At 37.9% G+C, this 26,143-nt stretch overlaps 1 protein-coding gene across 3 annotated transcripts in view; it reads left to right on the top strand.

Annotated features, from left to right (window-relative positions):
- Window positions 1-7,566: 7,566 nt before the first annotated feature.
- Window positions 7,567-26,143, top strand: part of LOC111145257 (ubiquitin specific peptidase 54) — a 58,401-nt gene continuing 39,824 nt past the window's right edge. For 2 of the 3 annotated variants that reach the window (XM_022500055.1, XM_022500054.1), the window contains exons 1-2: window positions 7,567-8,441; window positions 13,100-13,192. In XM_022500055.1, coding sequence (XP_022355763.1) covers window positions 8,295-8,441; window positions 13,100-13,192 — 240 coding nt within the window. In that variant the 5' untranslated portion in view covers window positions 7,567-8,294. The remainder of the gene's footprint in view (window positions 8,442-13,099; window positions 13,193-26,143) is intronic. The other variant, XM_022500053.1, reaches the window with a different exon arrangement.

Here is a 26,143-nt window from a genome sequence, read left to right as displayed (position 1 = left end):
CAGATGCTTAATGACTGAGCCACCCAGGCACCCCTCTTTTCTTTTTTTTTTATTTAAAAAAAACCTTGATTTTTTTCTTCCAAATTTTTATTTAAATTCCCGTTAGTTAACACATAGTGTTATACTGGTTTCGGGTGTAGAATTTAGTGATTTATCACTTACATAGCCTGTACTCATCACAGCAGGTGCACTTCTTAATGCCCATCACCTGTTTGATGTATCCAACACCTCCCCCCACCTCCCCTCTAGTAACCCTCAGTTACTATAATTTGTTCTCTATAGTTAAGAGTCTTAACAGTAGTTTGTTTGCTTGGTTTTTTCTTTCTTTTTTTTCAAGATTTTATTTTTACGTTATTTCTACACCCAACATGGGGCTCAAACTTATAATTTTTTTTTTTAAAGATTTTATTTATTTATTTGAGAGAGAGAGAGAGAGAGAGAGTACACGATTGGGGTAGAGGAGTAGAGAGGGGAAGAGAGGGAAGGAGAAGCAGGCTTCCCGTTGAACAGGGAGCCTGATGTGGGACTCAGTCCTAAGACCCTGAGATCATGACATGAGCTGAAGGCAGGCACTTAATGACTGAACCACCCGGGCACCCTCAAACTTACAGTCTTGAGATTAGGAGTCACGTGCTTCACTGACCAAGCCAGCCAGGTGCCCCTTCACAGCAGTTTCTTATGATTCTTAGTATTTCTGTGTTATTGTAACATTTCTTTCATTTCTAATTTTGTTAGTCTTCTTTCTTAGTCTCACTAAAGAGTTGTCAATTTTTTTTATCTTTTCAAAAATCCAACTCTTTATTTTATCTTTTCTATTCTCTTTCTAGTATCTGTTAATTAACTTGATTATGAGAGTTCTTTCACAATATATACATATATCAAATCATCATGTCATACACTTCATTATATACTACATTATAATTTTATTTGTCAATTATACCTTAATAAAGCTGGAAAAATTTATGAACAAGCTTATTTGGCTCCTTAGAGTCTATTCAGTAATAGTAAAATATAGATCACTATAACTTTCTCAGAGTTGAGAGCAACACAATATTAGATTCTTATATGCTCTTCCTCTTCCTTCCACCTTTGATTGATTACTCCATAGTTGTAGCACTTGGCTGGAAACTAGTAAATGTGGGTAAAGGTGATACGTTTTCTGTACAGTTTGTGAAGAAAGAGCTGCCAAGTAGCCTGCTGTCTCTAAATTTGTTGTAGTTTAGGACTGTTCTTTGCAGAATGCTGTGAGTCCTTTGGTTGCTGCTGTGAGGGGCAAAGTGAGAGAGGAGTTCTAGGCGATAGGCTATGGAGCTGTTTTAATTTAAATTTCAATACATTTGTACATACAGCATCATTGCCATTATCAGGTGGTGGTGGTTTTTAATCATCATTCAATAGACATAAAAATTAAGCAAGATTCTGTATTTCTTTTTATTATTTAAAAAGTTTTAAAAAAGATTTTATTTATTTGAGAGAGCACAGAGCACGCACAAGAGAGCATGAGCCCAAGCAGGAGGAGGGGCAGAGGGAGAAGCAGACTCCCGGTTGAGCAGGGACCCCAGCAACGCTGGGCTTAATCCCAGGACCCTGAGATCATGACCTGAGCTGAAGGCAGATGTTTAACCAGCTGAGCCACCCAGGCACCTAAGATTCTATATTGAAACTGTATGAGGAAAACTGCCACCAAACAAATAATGAATGCTCACCAAGTTTCTTTCTTTTCTTAAAACTAAGTGTCCAAGGATATGACTCTTGGATATAATTGTAGAGACCTCCCTAGGGTGGTGCCTGGATGGCTCAGTCTGTAGAGCATGTGACTCTCGATCTCAGGGTCATAAATTTGAGCCCCACTCTGGGTATAGTGGTTCCTTTGGGTGTGGGCTAAGCATCTTCCTTCAGCTCAGGTCATGATCTCAGAGTCCTGGGATGGTTCCCCATAGCAGGCTCCCTGCTCAGCAGGGAGTCTACTTCTCCCTCTCCCACTGAGCCAGATATGGGCTCGATCCCAGGACTGTGAGAAAGTGACTTCAGCTGAAACCAAAGAGATGGAGGCTTAACTGACTGAGCCACCCAGGCATTGCTTAAATAAATCAAAAGAAAAAGGAAAAAAAAAAAAAGAACTACTTCCCTAGAATCTCACCAGCCCAAAGCTGTGTAATATCTCCTAAAATGTTTATAGTGATGGTGAGGAAAACCTGAAGTTTTAACTGAGTCATATTAATATAAAAATACCTTCCTTGATAAGATGAAACAATTAATTTGGAAAGTTAAGAAATATATAGCTCATAGACTGTAGAGTCACAATTTATAGATAGAAAGATGGATTATATGACAAATGGAAAAAACTTTGATAAACTTTTGTGATACTATGGGTGCTTGGGTGGCTCAGTGGGTTAAACATCTACCTTTGGTTCAGGTGATAATCCCAGGGTCCTGGTATTGAGTCTTGCATTGGGCTCCCTGCTTTGCAGGGAGCCTCCTTCTCCCTCTGCCTTACCCTTTCTCTTTCTCTCTGTCTCTCATGAATAAATAAATAAAATCTTCAAAAAAATTATTTGTGATAATATGTCTGGCAATAACAGATATATGGATATAACACAATTGGCTTCTGACCTCTATCCAGTCCCTGTTCTCAAATGGGGTGGGATAAAACTCCATACCCTTTAGGGATGGAGGGTAACATAGGTAGCGGGGAGGATCATAGAAACATTGGTATAAGGGAAACACTGATCTTAAATAATGGAAAACTTTGGGGCACCTTGGTGGCTGGGTTGGTTAAGCCTCTGACTCCGGATTTGGTCTCAGGTCATGATCTCAGGGTCTGAGATTGAACTCTGTCTTAGGGCTTCATGCTCAGTAGAATGTCTGCTGGAGATTTTCTCCCTATTCCCTCTGCCCCTCCCCCCACTGTGTATGTAAATAAATTTAAATAAATTTAATAAAATTTAAATTAAATTTTAAATTAATTAAAAATATTTAAAATTAAAATTATTTAATTTTTAAATTAAAATTAATTTAAAATTTTAAAATTAAAATTAAAAATTAAATTAAATAAAATTAAATTTAAATAAATTTAAATTTAAATAAAAATTTAAATAGATCTTTTAAAAATTATTGAAAACATATAGGAGTTAAGAAATGGGTGCTATATCTCAGGCTCGGGGTAGTCAAGGAATTTTTTTTTAAGAAATTTTATTTATTGGGGCACCTGGGTGGCTCAGTGGGTTAAAGCCTCTGCTTTCGGCTCAGGTCATGATCCCAGGGTCCTGGGATTGAGCCCCACATTGGGCTCTCTGCTCAGCAGGGAGCCTGCTTCCCCCTCTCTCTCTGCCTGCCTCTCTGCCTACTTGTGATCTCTCTCTGTCAAATAAATAAATAAAATCTTAAAAAAAAATTATTTATTTATTTGAGGGAGAGAGAGTGAGAGCGCACAGCAGGGGGAGGGCAGAGGGAGAGGGAGAAGCAGGGAGCCAAATTCAGGGCTTGATCCCAGGACCCTGGAATCATGACCTGAGCCAAAGGCAGAAGCTTAACCCACTGAGCGACCCAGCCACCCCTGTCATTTCATTTTATAAGTTCTTTCTTTTTCTTGGGGCGCCTGGGTGGCTCAGTGGGTTAAAGCCACAAACAAGATACTATACATGTAGTTGGGGATTATTGACATATGGAATTGAGGTAGTTGCTTGTTGATTTATCAGGGCAATATAGTTTTTTTTTTTTTTTTTTTAGATTTTATTTATTATTTATTTGAGAGAGAGAGACAGAGAGCGAGCATGAGCAGGGGGTAGAGGGAGAAGCAGGCTCCCCCTGAACAGGGAGCCTGATGTCCTGGGAGCCCACCCCAGGACACGGGGATCATGATCTGAGCCAAAAGGCAGACGCTTATAGTAAACTGCAAATTATAAGTAAACCAGCAATATATATATAAGTTATAATTGAGTAAATTATAAGTAAACTGCTATCTGGAATAATAGAAACTAGAAACACGAGCCACTTTCCTGGTTAATTGTTTGGATATCTCAGTGTAGTGCAGTTTGACTTCGTAATGTTTGTATTACTTTTGGCGTTAATCACTTTTAATGGGGCTACTGTTCCTTCATTAGAAACTCAGATACTCATCATGGTTTTTCCATTTGAATCATTTATCAATTGGACATGGTCATTCTTTGTAGACCTTCTAAAATGTTACAGTGTTCCTTGTAGTAGGCTCAACTGTTTGCCTTTTTACAAATAGAAAGTTAAACTTCGTATTTTAAAAATAATTGTAAAAAAAAAAATTAAATAAAATTCAAATGTTTCTCCAAGCACGTAGATAAATTGTTCTGATACATCCCTTGTCTTATGTAAGGCCTAGTGTTCTTTTTATATAATTAGAGGACTTATTCCTGGTGGCTCACAACTTTCTAGTATCCTGAGGTCCCCAAACCAGAATTTACTTTTATACTTCTAGGCATAGCGGTTTGCTCATTCAGTGGAACTCGTTATTCATCCTCTGTTTTGCAAACTTGCTAGCACTTTGGCATGCTTATTAGTAAATCTTAACCAGTGTGTTAAATCGGTGTTGTGCCATTGTTTTACAGAGCCAAAAACAAAGTTCAGGATGTTTAAGTAGTTAGAATTACACAAAGTAGTAAAAATGTGGAAATTGAACCCATGTCTTCTACCTCCAAGCTTAATCTTGGTCCCATTTGTATAATATCGTAATTATTCAACATCACTTGTTCTTAGAACAACTAGACATTATACTGTATTTTAAACTCTCCTTTTCATAGAAATAGTATTAAAGCTTTATTCCATTTTATTTTACCCTCATATCTATACTGTTTTGAATTTATCTTTCTCTTTTTCTCCTTTTTCTTTTTTTCAAATTTTAATTTGGGATTGCTAATATCTTCTGGCTATTATCTACCAGCTTAATGATTTTAGTCATTTTTGCATTAAATCATGAATATTACGTACATTACAAAGTAATTTCTACATAATTTTAAATTCTTTTTTTTTTTTTGCAGATATCCATTCTCTTTCAACTTAAAAAAATGGTTTAAAACTTATAGTGAAGTTACAAGTTACAAGAAATGGTACAAAGAATTCCCATATCCCTTTCAGCCACATTTACCTGTTGTCAACATTATTGCTATATTTGCTCTACCATTCTCCCTTTCTCTCCATGTTTACAAATATTCACATACCCACACCCATATATATATATTTTGTTTTCTTCTGAACCATTTCAGAGTAAGGTGTAGACATGCTCTTTTACCTCTAAATACTTGAATATTGCCTAAGAAGTTCTTTTTAAAAATAGGTTTATAGATTGATGTGGGTAAAACTTTTTTTTTTTTTTAAAGATTTTATTTATTTATTTGACAGATCACAAGTAGGCAGAGAGGCAGGCAGAGAGAGGAGGAAGCAGGCTCCCTGCTGAGCAGAGAGCCCGATGCGGGGCTCGATCCCAGGACTCTGAGATCATGACCTGAGCCGAAGGCAGCGGCTCAACCCACTGAGCCACCCAGGCACCCCATGTGGGTAAAACTTTTGTCATATATCTTACTAGATGGCACAGTAGAAGGATTATGTTGTTTGGTGTTGGACCTACACCTTAAGTGAAATGTTTTGTCATCAGTATTTCTTGGGATCATTTGTTACTCCCTGTCTTGGCCCTATTCTTTCTAGCTCTCACCTTTAGTTTCTGACACACCTAGAGCCAGTGTGAGAGCTTTTTGCCTTACCCTACATAATGCTGCCATTCAGAGCCTGAGAATCTTTTTTTTTCCTGTGACTGCCTTTCCCCCCCCCTTTGCTCCCTGAACTCAGGGGTGTGTTATCATAGGGCAGCCTGAGTTTCAGTAAGCTCCTAATGTGGATACTGGAAACCCTACCTGTCTGCCAAGTCCTTTTGGCTGTGAGCAAAGTAGAGGCTTGGTACTTGTCATTCCTTTGCAGCGGTTGAGCTGAAGGAATGCTGCCTGGCTTGTTGAAGTTGCTTAGTAGCTCTGAATGGGGTGTGTATGAGGGTGTGTATAGAGAGTTGAGGGTCTTTTAATCTGTGTGGGAGATATGGGATCCTTCCTGGTGCCATGCTAATCATCAGGGAGTATTTATTGAGTTCCTCCTTATGAATAGCACTATGATAGGAGCTTTTGAAAGTCTAATAAAATACATAATTAAAGTCACAGATTTATAATAGTTAAAAAAATTCTAGTTCTGCCACTTACTAGTTGATTTGGGCAAGTTAAGTCTCACTGCTGTTCTGTAAAATGGAACTGTTAACACCTCATAATAGAGCTATTGTAAAGAGTAAATAAAGAATGTTAAATATAGTGTTTAGTATTTGTCTGACACTAGTTAGTATTTTATTTCATACAGTCATTTGGGATATATGACTGATACCATATAAAACAAATAGAGAGTAATAAAAACAAATAGAGAATAATATGACACTACAGTGTGTAGTCAAATACTTTAATTGTGACATGTAGATTATAAATAGTCTGGGAATTTAGAGAAGGGAAAGAACAGTCTTGTGCAACCATTTAATGTTCCTGTGCCTCAGTTTTTCCACTGGATATACTGGGTAGTGCTAGGTGATCTCTTAAGAGAATGATTAAGATGCTTTAGCATTTTTGCTTTTTAGGTGGTTCATTTGATGATAGGAACTAAGTAAGGGAGAAGTGTGGGAACTGTTGCTAACCAAATTTAATACTTAACAGTCTTAATTTTTTCCTTATATGGACATGGTAGCCTTATAGGAAAGCTTAAAGCTGGAGATAGAAGTATTTCCTTCCAGGAAAGGTGTCTGCTTTGGTATTTCTCCCCTGTTGCTTCACTGGCATTTTTAATTAGTTGAAAACTAATGTTGGTCAGTGAATGGCCACTGATTGAGTGCCTCAGATTTAATCTGAGAATTACATTATTTGTAACCCAAATTATCTCTCTGATCCTCTGGCAAAAATAAAACACACAAACAGGGCAGGAGATTTAGTTCTCTAGGACTTGATGTTAAGGACATATGGCTTACTTGCCTTGAGTGTTTCTCTGAGATGGGACATCTTTCCTCAGAACAGAGTCCAGGCTGATAACTTGGCCTTCCCCCCCCTTTAAACAGGCTTTCATAGCCATGAACATGTAAACATAAAACACCTTTAAAAATTTCTTTATTCATAATATCTAACAGAAACTGTTCCAATTCTTCATCTGGTATATGTTTACTTGGTAATATTTTTGTTACTCTGATTTTGGAAAGTTGGTGTTTTGTTTTGTTTTTGTCCCAATCAACTTTCTTCTAGAAAATTTCAGAGAAGTTTCCTATGAAAGTAAATCTGCTCAGACCTTTTTTTTTCCTTTCCTCTTTGGCTTGACTGCTTCTCCTTTTTGTTGTTGTTAAGGTTTTTTGGGTTTTGTTGTTGTTGTTGTTGTTGGGGTTTTTCTTCGGGGTGGGGTGGGGGTCATTGTTTGCCAAGGTTTCAAGTTTATAGTGAGAGGTGAGGCAACGTTGATCTTGGCAGAATAGCACAAAGCCAGTAGAGTCATTAAGTGACGCAAGCTTTTAGTTGTTTTTTTTTTTTTTTTCTTTTTGTTAAAGCTCTCTGGCAGAGCTGGCTATTCTAGTCACAGAGGAAACGAAGAGAAGAGACTTCTGATATTCTGGATGGAATGATAGAAGACTTTAGGGGTGTAGTAAAAAAAGAACAGCAGCAATTAAGAAAAAAAAACCGTGAATAATTCCAACATACTTCTTACCTTTGTGGATTTTATGTCAGTTGTTTAGAACTTGAGTTTTTACTTTAGATGATGATGGGACAAGGAATACAGAAGGTGAGGAGGGTTGCATTGGATTCTTGCTTATTTGTCTGCTTCTTCTTCCAGTTGGGAAAAGTCTTCAGTCTACAAGAAGCATCATCAATAAGTCTAAGAAATACATGCTACCGTGATCCTGGATTCTGCTGGAGTTGAGGACAACAGCCACTTCACCACTAATTTATGGAGGCAATTCAAGAAAAATAGAAGGACACAATACCTAAGGATTTCTCTGTTTATGTTAGTACTGTGCCATGTTAAATTCTGGGCATTGTTTGGAGCAAGTCGGGCATGGCTCTGTCATGTGGATCTAAGAAGATACCTGAGTTCCTTGAGCTACACAGATGATGTTTGGAAGGTTGTAAACTCAAAGTATTTCAACATAAATTCATTGAAATCTGGATTCTCTTTTATAAGTCAGGACGTCAGCAGACAGAAACTTTTTCCCAAAAAGATACAAAGCCTTTTCTGAGTTTTCAAGCTAAATGTGAACAATAATGTCTTGGAAAAGAAATTATTTTTCAGGGGGCCGTGGTAGTGTCCAAGGGATGTTTGCACCTCGAAGCTCAACCTCCATAGCCCCCAGCAAAGGCCTCAGCAATGAGCCAGGACAAAACAGCTGCTTCCTCAACAGTGCCCTGCAGGTAAGGGCAATTTCTTTCTTTCTGGTGAACTTTGACTCTTGGTTGCTGATGCTATGTTTCTAATAACTCTTTTTTTTTTTTTTTAGGATTTTTATTTATTTATTTGATAGAGTGAGCACAAGTAGGCAGAGAGTTAGGCAGAGAGAGAGGGGGAAAAAGGCTCCCCGCGGAGCAGAGAGTCTGATGTGGGGCTCGATCCCCCCAATAACTCTTTTAAATATAATCCTTGATGGTCTCTGTTTAAGGTTAGCAGACTGAGATCATTTTTAAGCCTATCTGTGTGATCTTAGGCAAGGTACTTATCTCTTCGAGATAATTATCTTATTTGGAGGAAAAAGGGATTAATAATGATAACAGAAATAATAACTGTGACTACTACTACTTACCTGCCTGAAGGGGAAAATACATAGACAAGATGATCTTAATACTTGTTTATTGGTGCGCCTGGGTGTCTCAGTCATTAAGCGTCTGCCTTTGGCTCAGGTCTTGATCCCAGGGTCCTGGGATCGAGCCCCACATTGGGCTTCCTGCTCTTCGAGCCTGCTTCTCCCTCTTCCTCTGCCTGCTGCTCCCCCTGCTGTGCACTCTCTCTGTCAAATAAATAAATAAAATCTTAAAATAAAAATATTTGTTTGTTGATTTTCTTTTTGCTTCCTTTTTTACCTTTGGAGACCAAATTGTATCGCCCTACTTGCTTTTTTTCTAGTAAAGAAAGCAAAGTTCTTTCCACTAGTCAAAGACTTCTAGGTATATTACTCTCGTCTTCATTAGAAGGCTCTTAGCATATACACTGAATGGAGTCCAGTCTTTGTCCATTTCTTCTTCTCCTTCCTCTGAGCTCTCTTGTAGTGGTTCATGATTGGTGTCTGGTCAGATATGCTTGAACAAATGTAGTGGAAAGTAATTCCCCTAAGGTGTGATTGTCTATACTAGATTTTTCCTTTTGGTATTGGTTGCCACACTAGTGATAACAGAATCCCAAAGCTTCTTGTCTGCCTGCCTTCTTTGCCTTGTCATGCACATAGAATGTTAAGTTCATCCCCTTTGGCCTACCTTTCAAGCAATTACTTTCCCCTCTTTTCTGCTCCTCAGAATAAGAGTAAATGAAATTTGCCACCCAAGATAATTATGCTTGGGTAAAATATTAGTGTTATTGTTCAGATGTAATGAGAAAAGAAGTTGCTATGAGAGAAGAAAAGACAAGGCAATGTATTTGGTATAAAAAGCAGTGGACACTCTCTCTAAAATAAATCTTTTTTTTTTTTTTTAAGATTTTATTTATTTATTTGACAGACAGAAATCACAAGTAGGCAAAGAGGCAGGCAGAGAGTGGGGGGAAGCAGGCTGCCTACCGAGCAGAGAGGCTGATGTAGGGCTCAATCCCAGGACCCTGGGATCATGACCTGAGCTAAAGGCAGAGGCTTTAACCCCCTGAGCCACCCAGGAGATCCTAAAATAAATAAATAAATCTAAAAAAAAAATGGAGGGGGCGGCCCTGATGGCTCAGTTGGTTGAGCAACTGACTCTTGGTTTTAGCTCAGGTTGTGGTCTCAGGGTCGTGAGATCAGGCCCCGAGTCGGGCTCTGTGCTTAGTGTGGAGTCTGCTTGGGACTTTCTCTACTTCTCCCCCTGTCCCTCTCTCCTGCTCTCTCTCATTGCCTCTCTTTAGAATAAATAAATAAATCTTTTTTTTTTAAAAAAGCACGGGGGGGTGCCTGGGTGGCTCAGTGGGTTAAAGACTCTGCCTTCAGCTCAGGTCATGATCCCAGGGTCCTAGGATCAGCCCGCCTCAGGCTCTCTTCCCCCTCTCTCTGCCTGCCTCCCTGCCTACTTGTGATCTCTCTCTCTCTGTCAAATAAATAAATATAAAAATCTTTAAAAAAATAAAATTAAAAAACAAAACAAAACACTAGACTTATGAATTAGTTTTAGTTTATCTGTAGACTTGTGACCTTGGACAGGTAATAGTATTTCAGTTTCCTCATTTGCAATATAAGACTCTTTACAAGCTTATTTATGTAATAAAGTTTCATACTTGGGGTGCCTGGCTGGCTCAGTCAGTGGAGTATCTGATTCTTGGTCTCAGGGTTGTGAGTTCAGGCCCTACACTGAGTTAACAGATTACTTTAAAAAAAGTGTTATAAAAATAAAATAAAATTAAATTAAATTAAATTTAAAAAGTGTTATACTCTCAGTTTTCAAATTTTTGTTGGAAAACGCTAAAAAATCCTATGCTGTTAAGCCTAGAGAAAGAATTTAACTATATTCCCTCATTACTACCACAAATTTAAGGCAGTTGGGTGGGGTTTGTTCATTTTTTTTTTTTCCACAGATGCTGCATGTGAGTTTTTTGAGTGACGTTGCATAAACTAATAATACTTTTGGATTTTAGAAGCAGGCAAAGAGGGGTGCCTGGGTGGCTCAGTGGGTCAAAGCCTCTGCCTTTGGCTCAGTTCATGATCCCAGGGTCCTGGGATTGAGCTCCGCATTGGGCTCTCTGCTAGGCAGGGAGCCTGCTTCCTCCTCTCTCTCTTTGCCTGCCTCTCTGCCTACTTGTGATCTCTGTCTGTCAAATAAATAAATAAAATCTTAAAAAAAAAAAAAAAAGAGCAGGCAAAAAAAAAAAAGTGTTGATATAGGTGTGTGTTTATCTCCTTCCTGGCCACAGTCCTGTTTTTATAATTCTGTTTTTTCCTGTATGCTCTGTCTGTATTGAAACAACAATATTTATGACTTTCTGTTCTAATTTTCAGTGCCATATGGAACACATAATACACACACACGAACACACATTTATAAATCCATACTTAAAGATTGAGTCATTGATGGTTTTGGAGTGCCTATTGTAATCGTGTTACAAGTTGAAAATAATTGTTTCTATAAACTAATATTCTATCTTTTTTAAAAAAGATTTTATTTATATTTATTTGAGAGAGAGAGCACATGCGGGGGGAGCAGCAGGCAGAGGGAGAAACAGGCTTCCATCCAGCAGGGAGCCAGATGTGGGACTTGATCCTAGGATTCTGGGATCATGACCTGAGCTGAAGGCAGACACTTAACTGACTGTGCTACCCAGGCATCCCATATTCTGACTTTTGATATGAATGCTACGTTGGCCACAGATGTATTGAAACCATTATGTTTATTATAGAAAGATGTTACTTATTTGGGAGTACAATGTATTTTGAAGAACTTCTGGAATATATACTTTGAAGACACGTAAGTAAGAAGAAGCTCCAGAAGTACAGTGCCTTTTCAGATATGATGCCATTTAAATGTTTTCTAAGCAAGCGGAGCTTCCTGAGGCATTATGCTATATATTATACCATTTCTTTTTTAGCTAAAGTCCATAGTGTATTCAGATTTCCTTAACTTTTGCCTAGTATCTTTTTCTGTTCCAGGATCCCATTCAGGATACCACAGTTCCATTTACTTGTCATGTCTCATTAGGTTTTTCTTGGCTCTGTCAGTTTCTCAAAATTTCCCTGTTTTTGATGATCTTAACAATTTTGAGGAGTAATACTGTTCATGTATTTTGTGGGATGTCCCACTATTGGAATTTGTTTGATATGTTTCTCATCATTAGACTCTTCTGGGTCTTGAGAGGAAGACCACAAAAATAAAGTATCCTTTTCATCACATCATATCTAGGTTACATACTATGAACATGATTTATCACTGTTGCTATCACCATTTTTTTATTCTGTTGACATAAAGAAGGTCATACATCTCTCAGAAAGGTCCAAAAATTGAGAAATCTAGCAAAGACAAAATTCTCCACTATAATTCAAGCTCTAAATAAGTTTTCAATACCATATGATTTCACTTACATGTGGAATCTAAAAAGCGAAAAAATGATAAACAAAAAGCGGAATCAGATCTATAAATATGGAGAAAAACTGATGGTTGTAAGAGGGAAGGGAGATGGGGGGGTGGGCAAAATGGTGAAGTGGGGTGGGAGATATAGGCTTCCAGTTATGGAATGAATAAGTCATGGGGAGGGGCATTTGGCTGGCTTAGTTGGTAGAGCATGTGACTCTTGATCTCAGGGTTGTGAGTTCAAGCCTCAGGTTGGGTGTGGAGATTACTTAAAAGAGTAATAAAACCTTAAAAGAAAATCATGGTAATAAAAAGGGAACACCATAGGGAATATAGTCAGTGGTATTATAATAGTGATGAATGTGACAGATGGCAGCTACACTTGTGTTTGTAAGCACAACATAACATATAGACATGTGGAATCCCTATGTTATATATCTGAAACTAATGTAATGTGTATCAACTATATGTCAAAAAAAAAGTTTGTTCCAAAAAATTTTTTTTTCTTGTGTGGATCATTTAAATATACCCTATTCTGCAGCTTTTAACCCATAAATTAACACTTCAGGATCACATTTGATGTATGTTATACCTTATTTTCTCTGTGTAAACTTCCTTCATTTTCAAATTAATGTGTTTTTTAGAATATAGTTATCTGTCCTTCATGTTAGCTACCTTACCCTTTTTTGACATTTGTTTTAATATACTAGAATGAGCTTTTCTCTTGGGAATGAAGATATATTCTATAGTCATTACCTATGTTTTTTTAAATTCTTGACTCTAAGATCAAATGGAGGCTTTTTGTAGAGTAATGAAGTATTTGCTCCCTTTTTTGCCAGGTTTTATGGCACTTGGACATCTTCCGACGTAGCTTTAGGCAGCTTACAACTCACAAGTGCATGGGCGATTCCTGCATCTTTTGTGCTCTCAAGGTAAGTTCTTCAAATCTGTTTCTTCTCACCACCATTAGGCTGCCAAATGATCACTATTGAGGTAGTTTGGTTAATCAGAGTGATGCTAAAGAATTTCTTATTAGTGCAAAGATGAATATGATTAGTTTTTCTTGCTTCGAGGAATTATTACTTAGGTTGTCTGTTTTTTTGAAACTTTTTTGTCCATACAGCTCTGTTTAATATGATAGGATTTTATTCAAATGTACTTAGACTTTGAGTATTACCTGAAGAGCTAATTCTAAATTTTTATTTCGAAAGAATAAACAACCAGGTATTTTTAGTGGAATTAACTATTGTCTGTTAAAGCTAAATTTAGCAACAAACTCTTCCTATTGAAAAAAGCCAGTACTAACATTTTTCTATTCCCTAATGTTTCCCATTACCACATTTAATAGATTCATTATACCCATTCTCGACCCCATTGTCTGACTTCCAAGTTTTTCATTTCTGAATAAAATGAAACCTAAGGATTCAGAGTATGCTGCAATAGAGGAAGAACTAGGTTGTATAAAAGGCCCCATTCTCAATTACTTTATCTGTTGTCCAACATTGAACTTCTCTGTGGTTTTTTTTTTTTTTTTTTGGTTTGTATGTACAATGGATTATTTATGGCTGGATGAGTCTGCATGAGTTCTGATAAGCATACAGTGTCATTTTTCAGACTCAAGAAGTCATTCTTGGTTTGTGACAGGGATGCTTGAGTGTGGTCATTATAGATTTAATTTAGTTGTTTTTACATCTTGGAGTAAGAACTATAACAAAAATCCAGGAAAATTTCCCACTTATTTCAGGTGTTCACAACAACTGATTTGAAACAGTTTTTTGAGCAGCTTCACTTTGGAGTTTTAAGTCCATGTTGGGCAGATATCTTTAGAAAGAGATGACTGAGTCTTCTGAACGTTTTATCACTTGGGTCACAAATATCTTTTTTCTTTCCCCCTTGGGAGCACTGGAATTTTTAGCAAAATATATGTTATTGATTAATTGGGAGTTTGAATGTGAATTTTAATGAAACCAAATCTTTTACAAATTGTAACATTTCTGACTATGCCCATTCAGACAGAAGTCCATCCACAAGAGTATTTGGCTTGATTTTCTGAAGGGCACATTAACATTAAATATCTAATTTTGGGTCAGAAATATAGTGGTCCTCTGGCCAGCAAATCCAAGGAAAGTCTAGTTCATGGCATTAAAAACCTAGGTAAGGTACTTGCTAGAGAAATTTGAATCCTGGAGAAATCCCTGGTAGAGGAATCTCTTGAAACTAGAAGCTCTCATCTGTACCAGGAAGTAACGATAGAACTTATATGACCCCCTGACGTGACTTTGATTAGTCAGGACTGTGTCATCCTCTTCATTGACCAGGATGGGATTCTGATGAACTGGCTGTACCAGTGTTGTTACATTTTAATTTCCAGAAGTACAAATTGTTATTGTGATATAAATTAGTATCATTATAGAAGCCAAATAGATGAAGAAAACCAACAATGGGACTTCATGGGTTACCTTCTGAGATACCCAAGTAAGAAAGGAGGATATTTTTCAACTTATGAGGATGAGAATGTACCTTGGGACTCTTTCAGAGAAGCAGTTGCTTATGGCAGATGGGTAAATGGGCTTGGGGAATCAAAGGCTCTGTTTTAGATCTTCATAATTCTGAGGAGTTCTAGTATTTTCCTCATCACATCATTGTCTGAGCTATCAATGAGGTTTATTTTCCTTCACTGCTTTTGTTATATTGGGACTATATGAAAATTTTGATGTTTTCCTGTAAAGTGCTTTTCAGTCCCTCAGTGCTATATAAGTATTAAATAATTAAGCTCTAAATAATTAAGTTTGCATTCTTTTAATTATTGTATACCTCATTTGAAAATTATAAATAGACTTATATTGCAAATGGATTAATTTGACTGTGTGGATGAACTGAATGTGGTTCTAAGAGTTGAGAAATTTAAATTGTTAGAATAGCTATATTCCTTCATCCAGGAGGATTTTATTTTCTGAGAGAAGAGAAGGAATGTTGAGTGTTTGGAAGAGTAAATCTGGGATGGACCATCAGCACCTGGAATGTCTCTTTTTTGTTCCCTACTTTAATTTTTTTTTTTTTTTAAGAAAATGAGATGGGGGCAGGGTAGGGGGAAAGATAAGGAGAAAATCTTAAGCATTCTCCATGCCCAGCAGGAGACAACCCTGAGATCATGACCTGAGCTAAAATCAAGGGTTGGATGCTTAACTGAGCCTCCCATGTGCCCCTAAAAATATTTTTATGGAATATGAAATAATATGATCATCATTGAACTAGATTCTAGTCAGTATAATAAGACAAAAGGATAAATATTAGAAAGCAGCAAAGGTATTATTTACAGATGATATGATTGGCTATTAAAAAAAATCTCAGAGTATCTGCTGATATAGCAGTGGAATCAATAAGAGGATTTAGCACGTTGTTGCCTGTAAGATTAAGGTATAACATTCAATTGTATTTCTGTGTACTAGCAACTAACAGAAAATGCAACTTAAAAAGAGTTTTTATAATAACCAAGTATATAAAGTACATATGAATAAATCTAACAAAAAGATAGGACATTTATATAAAATCTCCACAGAGATCCAGTATAATGAATAATCACAAAATGAATATATTGTAACAACTCTTTGGGTGAAAATAGAATACTGTCAGTACCATAGACATTCACCCTCCCTTCTTTCTCAGTCATATCTCCGTCTTTCTCCCAGGAGTGGCCACTTTTCTGATGTTTGTGGTAATCACTTCCTTGTTTTATCTGAATAGTTTTCCTACCTATGTATCCATTCTTAAACAATCTAATTTTAAAATTATCTGTTTTTTTTAAAAATTACTTCACTGTAAATGGAATCATTTTTAAAAGATTTATTTATTTTAGAGAGAGGGAGTGCAACAGCACAGGGGGGAGGAATAAATGGCGAGAGCAGAGGGAAAGAGACTCTTAAGCAGACTCTGAAGTGATCATGGATCCATCTCTGGACTCTGAGGTCGCTTAACTGACTATGCCACTTAGGTGCCCTGTAAATGGAATCATTTTATACAAATTCGTGTGTGTGTGTGTGTGTGTGTGTGTGTCTTCAGTGCAGCAATATGTTTATAAGATCATCATATTTTTATGTGCAGGTTGACTTTGTTCATCTTCATTGTTATATGGTATTTCATTGTGTAAAGAAACCAGTTTGTTTATTCCATTGCTGGTAGTCATTTGGATTATTTCCAGTTTTTAATTTTTTATGAACAATATTGCCAAGAACATTCTTGTATATATCTACATATGTATACACATTTTTTGCATATATGCTCAGGAATAGAATTACTGCATCATAGGATATGTAGATCTTCAATTTTTTTTTTTTTTTTTTCTTAAATAATGCTAACTGTCTTCCAGTATTTCCATAGTCAGTATATTCTGACTGGCAGGTTTGTCCTGGAAGTTGAGAAAATTCAGTTCTGAAATTCTTTTTTTTTTTTTTTTTAAGATTTTATTTATTTATTTGACAGAAAGAGACATAGCAAAAGAGGGAACGCAAGCAGGGGGAGTGGGAGAGGGAGAAGCAGGTTCTCTGCTGAGCAGGGAGTGGGATGCAGGGCTCTATCTCAGGACCCTGGGATCATGACCTGAACCAAAGGCAGACGATTAACTGACTGAGCCAATCAGGTGTCCCTAATTTTTCCATTTCTTAAATTGGGTGGTAGACACATGGGCATTTCTTTATTATTATTTGACTAAATATATATATCATGCTTGTTTATAATTTAAATGATGATTTTTATTTTTATTTTTAAAAAGATTTTATTTATTTATTTGACAGAGAGAGACACACTGAGAGAGGGAACACATGCAGGGGTAGTGGGAGAGGGAGAAGTAGGCCTCCCGCTGAGCAGGGGCTTGATCCGAACCTGAGCCAAAGGCAGACACTTTTTGACTGAGCCACCCAGGTGCCCCAAATGATGATTTTTATTATTTCTACTACAGGGGTGCCTCGCAGGCTCAGTCAGTAGAGCGTGCAACTCTTGATCTCAGGGTTCAAGCCCTATGTAGGGTGTAGAAATCACTTAAAATCTTGACAACAGCAGCAAACGTACTATAGTCATTTTAGAAAGCACACTAAAGTGTAAAGAGGAAGGCTGGAAGTTGACTGAATTGCATCACAGAGATTGTCATTTCCCTTTATGCCTCTCTTCTGGTCATTGATATTTCTAGTAATAAGTCTTTCCATCCACTTACAATAAAAAGAATACTTTTTTTCCAGACCCCTGAGTTGCTTCTCTCTCTAGTGTCATCCTATTTCATTTGTTCTAACCTCAGAATATGCTGGAGTGCTGTTTTGAAGTTACTCCCTTCTTGTATAACCTTGAAGGGTCTCCCTATTAACTCTTAAATCACTTAAAAATATATGATTATAGGCATTTAAAAAACTAGTTTCATACTTTCTTTTCCCTTTCTTTCCTTCCTCAGGCACTCTCCATTTCAGCTATGATAGCAGATGGTACACTCTCTATACCTGCCTCTTAGACGTTGCAGATGTTAGTCACTTTGCCTGGATCCCTTGGCGCCAAATCAGTGACAACAATAAACAAAACAACACATCCCTTTTAAACCCAACCACATCTAGTCCTTTCAGAACTCCAATTCAGAAACTTATCTTCTTTCCCCCGACTCCAGAAATATATCTTCTTTTTTTTTTTTTTTTGTTAAAGATTTTATTTATTTGAGTGAGAGAGAGCACAAGAGGGGAGAAGGTCAGAGGGAGAAGCAGACTCCCTGCAGAGCTGGCAGCCCGATGGGGGACTTGATCCCGGGATTCCGGCATCACGACCTGAGCAGAAGGCAATGGCTTAACCAACTTAGCCACCTAGGCCCCCCCGAAATGTATCTTCTTAATGAAGTTTAAAAAATATTGCCTCTATCTAGACCCATGATTGTGTTACTTAATACTATTTAGCATAGCTGGATGAGTTTTTAGGAAGGTGGTTCAGCATTTCCTCCCTGTTGGTATTCCTTACAGTGCTTGCACCATAATGTAAACGCTTAACTTTTCTGGGTTCATATATTTTTTTAAGTATTTCTTAATTGTAGTTATAAAGTTTTGGGTATTTGCCTTTTTCTTCTCTTTTTTCTTTTTGTCTTTTATGTGCTCTCTCACTCTTGTTCTACTTGAGATTGTCATTGTGACTTTTAGTTTTACACTTTTTTTTAAGTAGGTCTACTTAATCTGGGAGTTTATGCCTCATTTAGTTAGGGAAGGGTGAGATGTATGTGTTTGGTGGGCACCCCAGGTGCCCAGTTCTAAGTTTGAAATGTGAAATTCTTATATCATAGATTTTTTTTTTCAAAATAGAAAACTCCAGAGTTCTTGAATTTGAAGTACTCTTTAAGAACTTGCCAGTTCTGGGAGCGCCTGGGTGGCTCAGTGGGTTGGGGCCTCTGCCTTCGGCTCAGGTCATGATCCCAGGGTCCTGGGATCGAGCCCCATGTCGGGCTCTCTGCTCAGCAGGGAGCCTGCTTCCTCCTCTCTCTCTGCCTGTCTCGCTGTCTACCTGTGATCTCTATCTGTCAAATAAATAAATAAAATCTTAGAAAAAAAAGAAAAAAAAAAAAAAAAGAACTTGCCAGTTCTGGGGTGCCTGGGTGGCTCAGTGGGTTAAAGCCTCTGCCTTCAGCTCAGGTCATGATCCCAGGGTCCTGGGATCTAGACCCACATCCGGCTCTCTGCTCAGCGGGGAGCCTGCTTCCTCCTCTCTCTCTGCCTGCCTCTCTGCCTACTTGTGATCTCTGTCAAATAAATAAATAAAAATCTTAAAAAAAAACCAAAAAACTTGCCAGTTCTATAAAGTCAGACTTCTTTATGTTGGTACATAATTGTTTAGCTCTAGAACCCAGAGGAGACACAAACATGTTCCTGGATGAATCAGAAGCTAGCCAACTTTCCCTTAATCTAATGTTTTAGATGAAGAATTTTCCGTTCTGAGTCTGGCTAGAAGATATATATCCCTGCTTTTTCTCCACTTTTTACTTTACCTTGCACCAACCGTTAAAATGCCTTTACTGTTGGTCTTATGTGAACACCTTTTGTATAATATTTTGCTTTTTCTTCTGCTCTCTGAAGTTTGTCAGTATTTTTGTGCCTTGTGACCTTGGCCAGGTACCATCGTAATATGTTGTATCCAGAGCTTACAATTGCTTTTTGGTGGTTTATACACAATATTTAGGATAATTCATTTCTTTTGGTTCTATAAAATACACTAGGTTTTTTTTCCCCTATGTTACTTTATACTAAGTTCCTAAAGTAATTTCAGCCTTGAAATCTTGATGCAAATTATTAATGATGCTTTCATTAAAAAAGAATTTGTGTCAGTGTATCTGTCTTCTTACTTTGAACCATAATGCTGATTTAGAAAAGAGAAGCGATTTGTGTGCTGATTACCCTGTTTCTTCTGAATCCACAAATTTATTCCCATCTAGTGTTACTAAAAGATATTTCCTGACCTGAAATGTTGTCATGCCTATAGCCCAGAGCTCTTATTTATTATTCATATTGAATCTGCCCTTTTGCCCCCAGCCCCCAGGGTATGATTTTACTTTGGTGTTGGCTTATTTATTTATCTCTGTCCAGGGGAGGAAATCCGTCCTCTGTACTTAGTATGCCACAAAGATTTTGTTCTCCTTCCAGGGATTGTGCTAGAGGCTTTGCAGTGTGCCAAGACGTAGGACAGAGTGTTTTTTGTTATAGGCAAAGGAGAATGCTTCATTGATTGATTAAATTCAACAAATCTTCTCAATTAGTGATTTTTCTTTTAAGAATGCTAGTACAAGGCATCAAAGCCAGGGAATGATGGTGATGGTGAGGGTAGGTGGGGAGGAAATAGGTTCTTGTATATAAGGTGTTGTGTAATGTAAGTCTGTATTGGTAGAGCAATAAGACTTTTGAAAGGGGCAGAAAAATCTGTGTTCTATTGATAGCCCACCTGTTAATTGGGGGGAGATTTGCGAGTGCAGAGAATAAATACCTCAATATATTTTAAGTATGTACCATATAGTTGTTCCTCTATTGGGTATTGAAGCATAAGCACAGGAAGTAACGTGGTGTAAGAAATTACTCATTGTTCGTTATCAGTCCAGTCCTTTTTTTGGTAGATTATTAGAATAGTGGGTTCTTCATTGTCAAATAGTCATGGTCAGTATCAGAGAAGAGTAAATCCATTATGCTGGACTATTTAAACCAGGAAATTAGATTTCTTTCCATTTATTTATTTATTTGACAGAGAGAGTGAGAGAGGGAACACAAGCAAGGGGAGTGGGAGAGGGAGAAGCAGGCTTCCCGCAGAGCGTGGGAGCCCCATGCGGGGCTCGATTCCAGGACCCTGAGCTAAAGAGATGCCCAAAGACTAAGCCACCCAGGCGCCCCAAAACCAGGAAATTAGATTTCTAATATGTTCCCTGGAAATTTTAGCTGGTAATAAACAGTCCTCACATGAAGAATGTATATCCTTATGTCTAATGCAAATATCATCTTGAGTTGAACTTGAGTTGAACTTCTTTGTTTTGCTTATCTATGGGATATGAGCATATATGTGTGGTCTTTTGGTTAACCTTTCTTAGTCTTAAAATCCTAGTAGGCTGTACCAAAATATTCTCAACTAATTTAACCATTGACATAACTTGGATAGTATAAAGTTGAGTCTTCTACCCTTTTTAAAATTTGGGGTTTAGAATTTTGCATAATATTCAAATAGAGGGATGTGGCTGCAAGGAAAAACATAGTAGATCGTCATGATTCTTTCCTTTCCACAGTTTATGGCAGAACCTGAAACTTAAACAATCTCAGAATCTTTGTGCATATCCAGAAGGGTCCCCCTTTTCATTTCCCTTGTGGGGTAAGTGGTTATGGTATTGATTCTCAAAATTTGATTTAAATACTGTTGGTAATCTCTAAGGTCCTGCAGTTTTGATCTTGACAAAAATTAGCAAATTGACTATTATATTTTGTAAAACCTTACCATTAGTTAGTGATTTCCCACTATAAGCAATACCATCTTCTGGTGAATTTGGCCTATCTCTGTTCTGTGGCTCTCTGTCCAGTGTCTTTTTTTTTTTTTTTTTTTTAAGAGGTAGGGGTTTTGTTTTTGTTTTAAAGATTTTATTTATTTATTTGACAGACAAAAATACAAGTAGGCAGAGAGGCAGGCAGAGAAAGAGAGGGGGAAGCAGGCTCCCTGCTGAGCAGAGAGCCAGACCCTGGGATCATGACCTGAGCGGAAGGCAGAGGCTTTAACCCACTGAGCCACTCAGGCGCCCCTCTCTGTCCGGTGTCTTGAAGTCTTGGTGTTTCTTTCTGTCTCTGTGTGTATGTGGGTGTCTGTCTCTTTTGTACTGGTAGCAGAAATGAGTGTGATAGGTAGCTTATGATGGTCTTTAACTTCGCCACTGCGAGTCCACAAAGTATTGGGTTATGGACTCAAAAGAGTGCAAATAAAGCCCATGGGGAGATATGGTATTGGTAGCTGAATGTACTTAAAAGGACTGGTATAGGATATGCAGATAATTATCTAATTGTGAAGTCCAGAAAAGGTAGGTATTTTTAGACATATGGTTAAGGAATCCCAATAGCGAAACTAATCAGCTATTCTCTGCCTTTTCCAATGTTGGAGCAAGAGTTTCTATTAAACTGACTGGATATTTGATGATATTAAGGAATTATTATTACCTTTTTCTAAGTGTGGTAATTATATTATGGTTATGTTTTAAACAAAAAGAGTTCTTTTTTTTCTTTAGAGGCATGCCCTGAAATGTTTACAGATGAATAATGTCTGGTATTTGCTTCAAAATGATCTGGGAATGGGGTAAGTGGGTGGGTTGTATATATGAAATGAGATTGGCCACAGGCTGATAATTGTTGAAGATAGATAATAGGTACATGGGAGTTTGTTGTGGTATTTTGTCTACTCTAGTATGTTTGAGATTTTCTGCAATAAAATGTTAAAAATCCAATATTGTTGTTTTGGGTGCCAAAATGGCAAATATTTACATATTATTCTCTTCTTGAAAAAGAAAGTTCGAGAGTCCTTTGAACACAAAAAACTAGTGAAAAGTTCTCTTTTCTAGTAGTCTTCAAGAAGTAGTAGCTCTTTTATCTTTCTTTCAGAGGATTGTGTTTACAAACAGGCTTGATTGGCCACATTCAGGTTTACAAGTTATTTAAGTCTCTGATTTCCAGGAAGTGTGGAGAAAAGGAGTGATTATGAGAGCCAAAATGATGAGAGATTTGGGAAGCCCAGGTCAAGAAGAGAAAACCTAAGAACTGAGTTAGTAGCAGTGCATAAAGTATGTCGTGCCTTTGCAAAAGTTATTGTTGGACACCCTTCAAGGATGAGTTGGGCTGCTAACTTTCCAAAAACCTAGGGTCCATAAAGCATCAAATTTAGTGATGGGCCTTTTCCTTGACCCCCATCTTCTCTACTCATGACTTCTTTTAGATGCAAGGCTAGGAAGTCCTGAGAGAGAAGTAAACAGCTGTTCGCTGCCTAAAGACAAAAGTCTGTGTTTTAGGGGGAAATAACTTAAGCAACAGCTGCATTTGTAGATGCCAAAGCACAAAGACTTTCTGTCTTTATGGCACTTTTATCTTATTTACATGGTTTTTACTAATCCAAATAATTATGTGCTCATGTGGATAGAATTGTGTGCTCCATGATCCAAGAGAAATGGGTGGGGAAGCACCTGCTTTTAGTCATTAAAGTCTTATTGCTTTTGCATTGCATCCAAGAAAATACTTAACAGACAAAAAGTAATTTGCCTTTTCCTGAGAATAAAAAGGAAGACCTCTTTGGTTTCACTTTGTGAAGAAGAGCTGAGCGAAACCTCAAAGGTGGGTTTTCTCTGTTTATTGAAATGAAACCATCAGGGATCCCATAGGGAAAAGTGATTCCTGGGTTTGGGTTCTTCCTGCCCTTTCTCGCTCCCTGCCACAGAACTCAGCAATTGGAAGAATACCAGTTTTTGTTCCTTATTGGTGCTACCACCTGTTCTTATTGCTGAACTAAATGTTCTTGGCTTTCTTTGGTGTGAACAGGATCTCCCTCTGGGAAAGGTGGGAGGAGGGTGAAAAAGGGAACAGGAGGAGGCCCGTTCCAGCCCTTGTGCTCATGTGAGAGGGACACACAGGGGTTAGTGTGCTGCCCTAACAGAGGGGCTTTGTGCTACAGCTTCTTCCAGAGCTGCAGCTCCACAGATGCATGCTGGGAGAGCTCAGGCTGCTTCATCCCTGATACACTTGCTTTTTCCTAACAATAGCAGAGCAAGACTGATAATAATAGTTACAATAAAATAAAGAGGATGCAGGCATTCTGAATACATTCAGATACTCATTGTGTATGGAGACCGTTACCTGTAATTAAGAGATGAGAAAAGAGTATAGTTTAGAGACATGATGACACTGAACACAAGTCGGATTTGTTACTACATATCCACTGTGCATGTAGGCAGAGCTCTGACTAGATCTTTCCCTTTCTGTGCTGAAACCTTTCTTAGATAGTCATGGGAAATCTGCCTCTTTTAAGTAAGAGCAACAGAAAGAGAAAAGTTTGGTCCTTCCTACCCAGATTTCAGAGACTGGGGAGGTAGCTTAAAGTAGATGCATTTCTGACCCAAGGTCAGTGGCAGACAGGCTCCTTAGTAACCTAAAATATAATGACAACAACAACAACAATAACAACAATGATGGCAGCTAATACTTAGCATTTATACAGCCAGGCAATAGTCCAAGGTATAGATAGAGATACAGATAATTTATTTAATCTGTAAATAACCCTAGGAGGTAAATACTATTGCTAATCCTCTTTTAAAAGAGGAAACTGAAGCCTAGAAAAGTTAAGTAGCTTTTCTAAGGTCATAGAGATGATAAATAACAGGACTGGGATTATGAACCCATGTAGTCTGGTTCCAGAGTCCATGCTTTTAACCATTACTCTATACCATCTCTCAGTGGAATCCTGCCCTTTCTCAAGCAGGGTCATCTGAACCACAGACCACACAACATGACTGGAGTGACTATTTTAATTCTCTTTGGATAATAACATAACTACTGCTATGCATAGGAGAGAAGTTAGTTCATTAGGAATTATTGATGCTTTAGAGTATTATGGCTTAATTCTTGAGGGACCTCAGCAGAGAAGGACTAACGGGGCTGTAGTTTGCGAATATTCCATTTGTGCAGAACTGTCATGAAGCCAGTTTTGGACTCTGGACAAAGAAGCAAACCTCATTCATCCCATTCTCTAGAGATAGAGCCTTCGTTAGCAGTAATATCTTAGCATTAACCATTGAGAACAGCAAGTTGGGATGTGATAGTGGTCACTTAGTGTTTTCAGTGGTCAAACCACTATTACTTGTAGAAGCAGTCACTGCTTCTTTGGCCACCTTTTCCTTTGTTTCTCTGTTCCTCTGTTTCAGAATCCTATAGGTCACTCAGTGTAGATATCTAGTTGTCCTCTGAGAATGTTTAACTGTGGACCTAGACCATTCCTTTAGATCTAGTTTAAGGGTCAATGATAGACATTTTTCTATTTCCAGCAACAAATTATGGAAGGTCCTGCCTTGCCTTTACCTGATCTTAAATATATTTGTGAAAAATGTCTAGGTTATCCAAAATAACTTGGAGTACTTATAATAGATTTCTTCCAGTTCCTAGCTCATAAAATAATACTAAATATGTATTATTAGTACTGTCTCCTCCACATCATATAGAATCCTTTGTAGGGAATAATAGCAGGTTATGTAGCAAATTGTTCTTGAGCTGTTTTTGGGGTAGATGTTCAATGTGTATGAGGAGGAACAGTGTTACTAAGAGAGTAGAATGAGGAAAAAAAACAGTTCGAACTTGAAATTAGCAGAATGAGGTTAAATCCCATTTTGTATTAACCAGTTATATTACCTTAAGAAAACATTTTCAACTTTTCTAGGTGATTCTTTATTGGCTTTTAAAAAAGAGGGGACTAGGGATACTTGGGTGTCAGTAGGTTAAGTGTCTGACTCTTTAAGATTTTTTTTTTTAATTTATTTCACACACACACACACACACACACACACACACACACAGGTCCCAAGTAGGCAGAGAGGCAGGCAGAGAGAGGGGGGAAGCAGGCTCCCTGATGTGGGGCTCGATCCCAGGACCCTGAGACCATGACCTGAGCTGAAGGCAGAGGCTTTAACCTACTGAGCCATACAGACTCCTGAAGTGTCTGACTCTTGATCTCAACTCAGGTCTTGATCTCTGGGTCATGGATTCAGGCCCCATGTTGGGCTCTCCACTGGGCATGGAGCCTACTTAAAAAAAAAGAGGGGACTTAATAATACCTTAATAAGATCTACCCAGTCACATCATCCATCCATCCATCCATCCATCCATCCATCCATCCATCCATCCAAAACTAGTTATTGGTTGCCCTCTATATGCCAGTATTCTTCTAGGTGCTGGGAATAATATAGCAGGGAATTAAAGGACAAAAATTTTCTGTCCTCACACTTAAATTCTAGAGAGTGTAGTCAGATAATAAGTAAGTAAAATACATGGTATTACAGATGATATGCCACAGAGAAAATAAAACAGGTGAGGGTGGAAGGTTTGAGGAAGAGGGGGTGGCACTTGCAATTTTAAATAGAGTGATCAGGGGACGCCTGGATGGCGTAATTGATTAAGCATCTCCCTTTGGCTCAGGTCATGATCCCAGAGTCCTGGGATCAAGTCCTCATTGGGCTCCTTGCTCAGTGGGGAGCCTGCTTCTCCCTGTGCCTGCCACTTCCCCTACTTTTGATCTCTCTCTTTCGACAAATAAAATCTTTGAAAGAAAGAAAGAAAGAAAGGAAAGAAAAAAGAAAAAGAGGTAGATCAGTCAGGAAATACTAT

The sequence above is a fragment of the Enhydra lutris genome, unplaced genomic scaffold (genome assembly GCF_002288905.1).
Source record: "Enhydra lutris kenyoni isolate GAN:26980312 unplaced genomic scaffold, ASM228890v2 scaffoldscaffold12, whole genome shotgun sequence".
NCBI classification, from domain to species: domain Eukaryota; kingdom Metazoa; phylum Chordata; class Mammalia; order Carnivora; family Mustelidae; genus Enhydra; species Enhydra lutris.
This window is presented reverse-complemented; position numbering and strand designations above follow the sequence as displayed.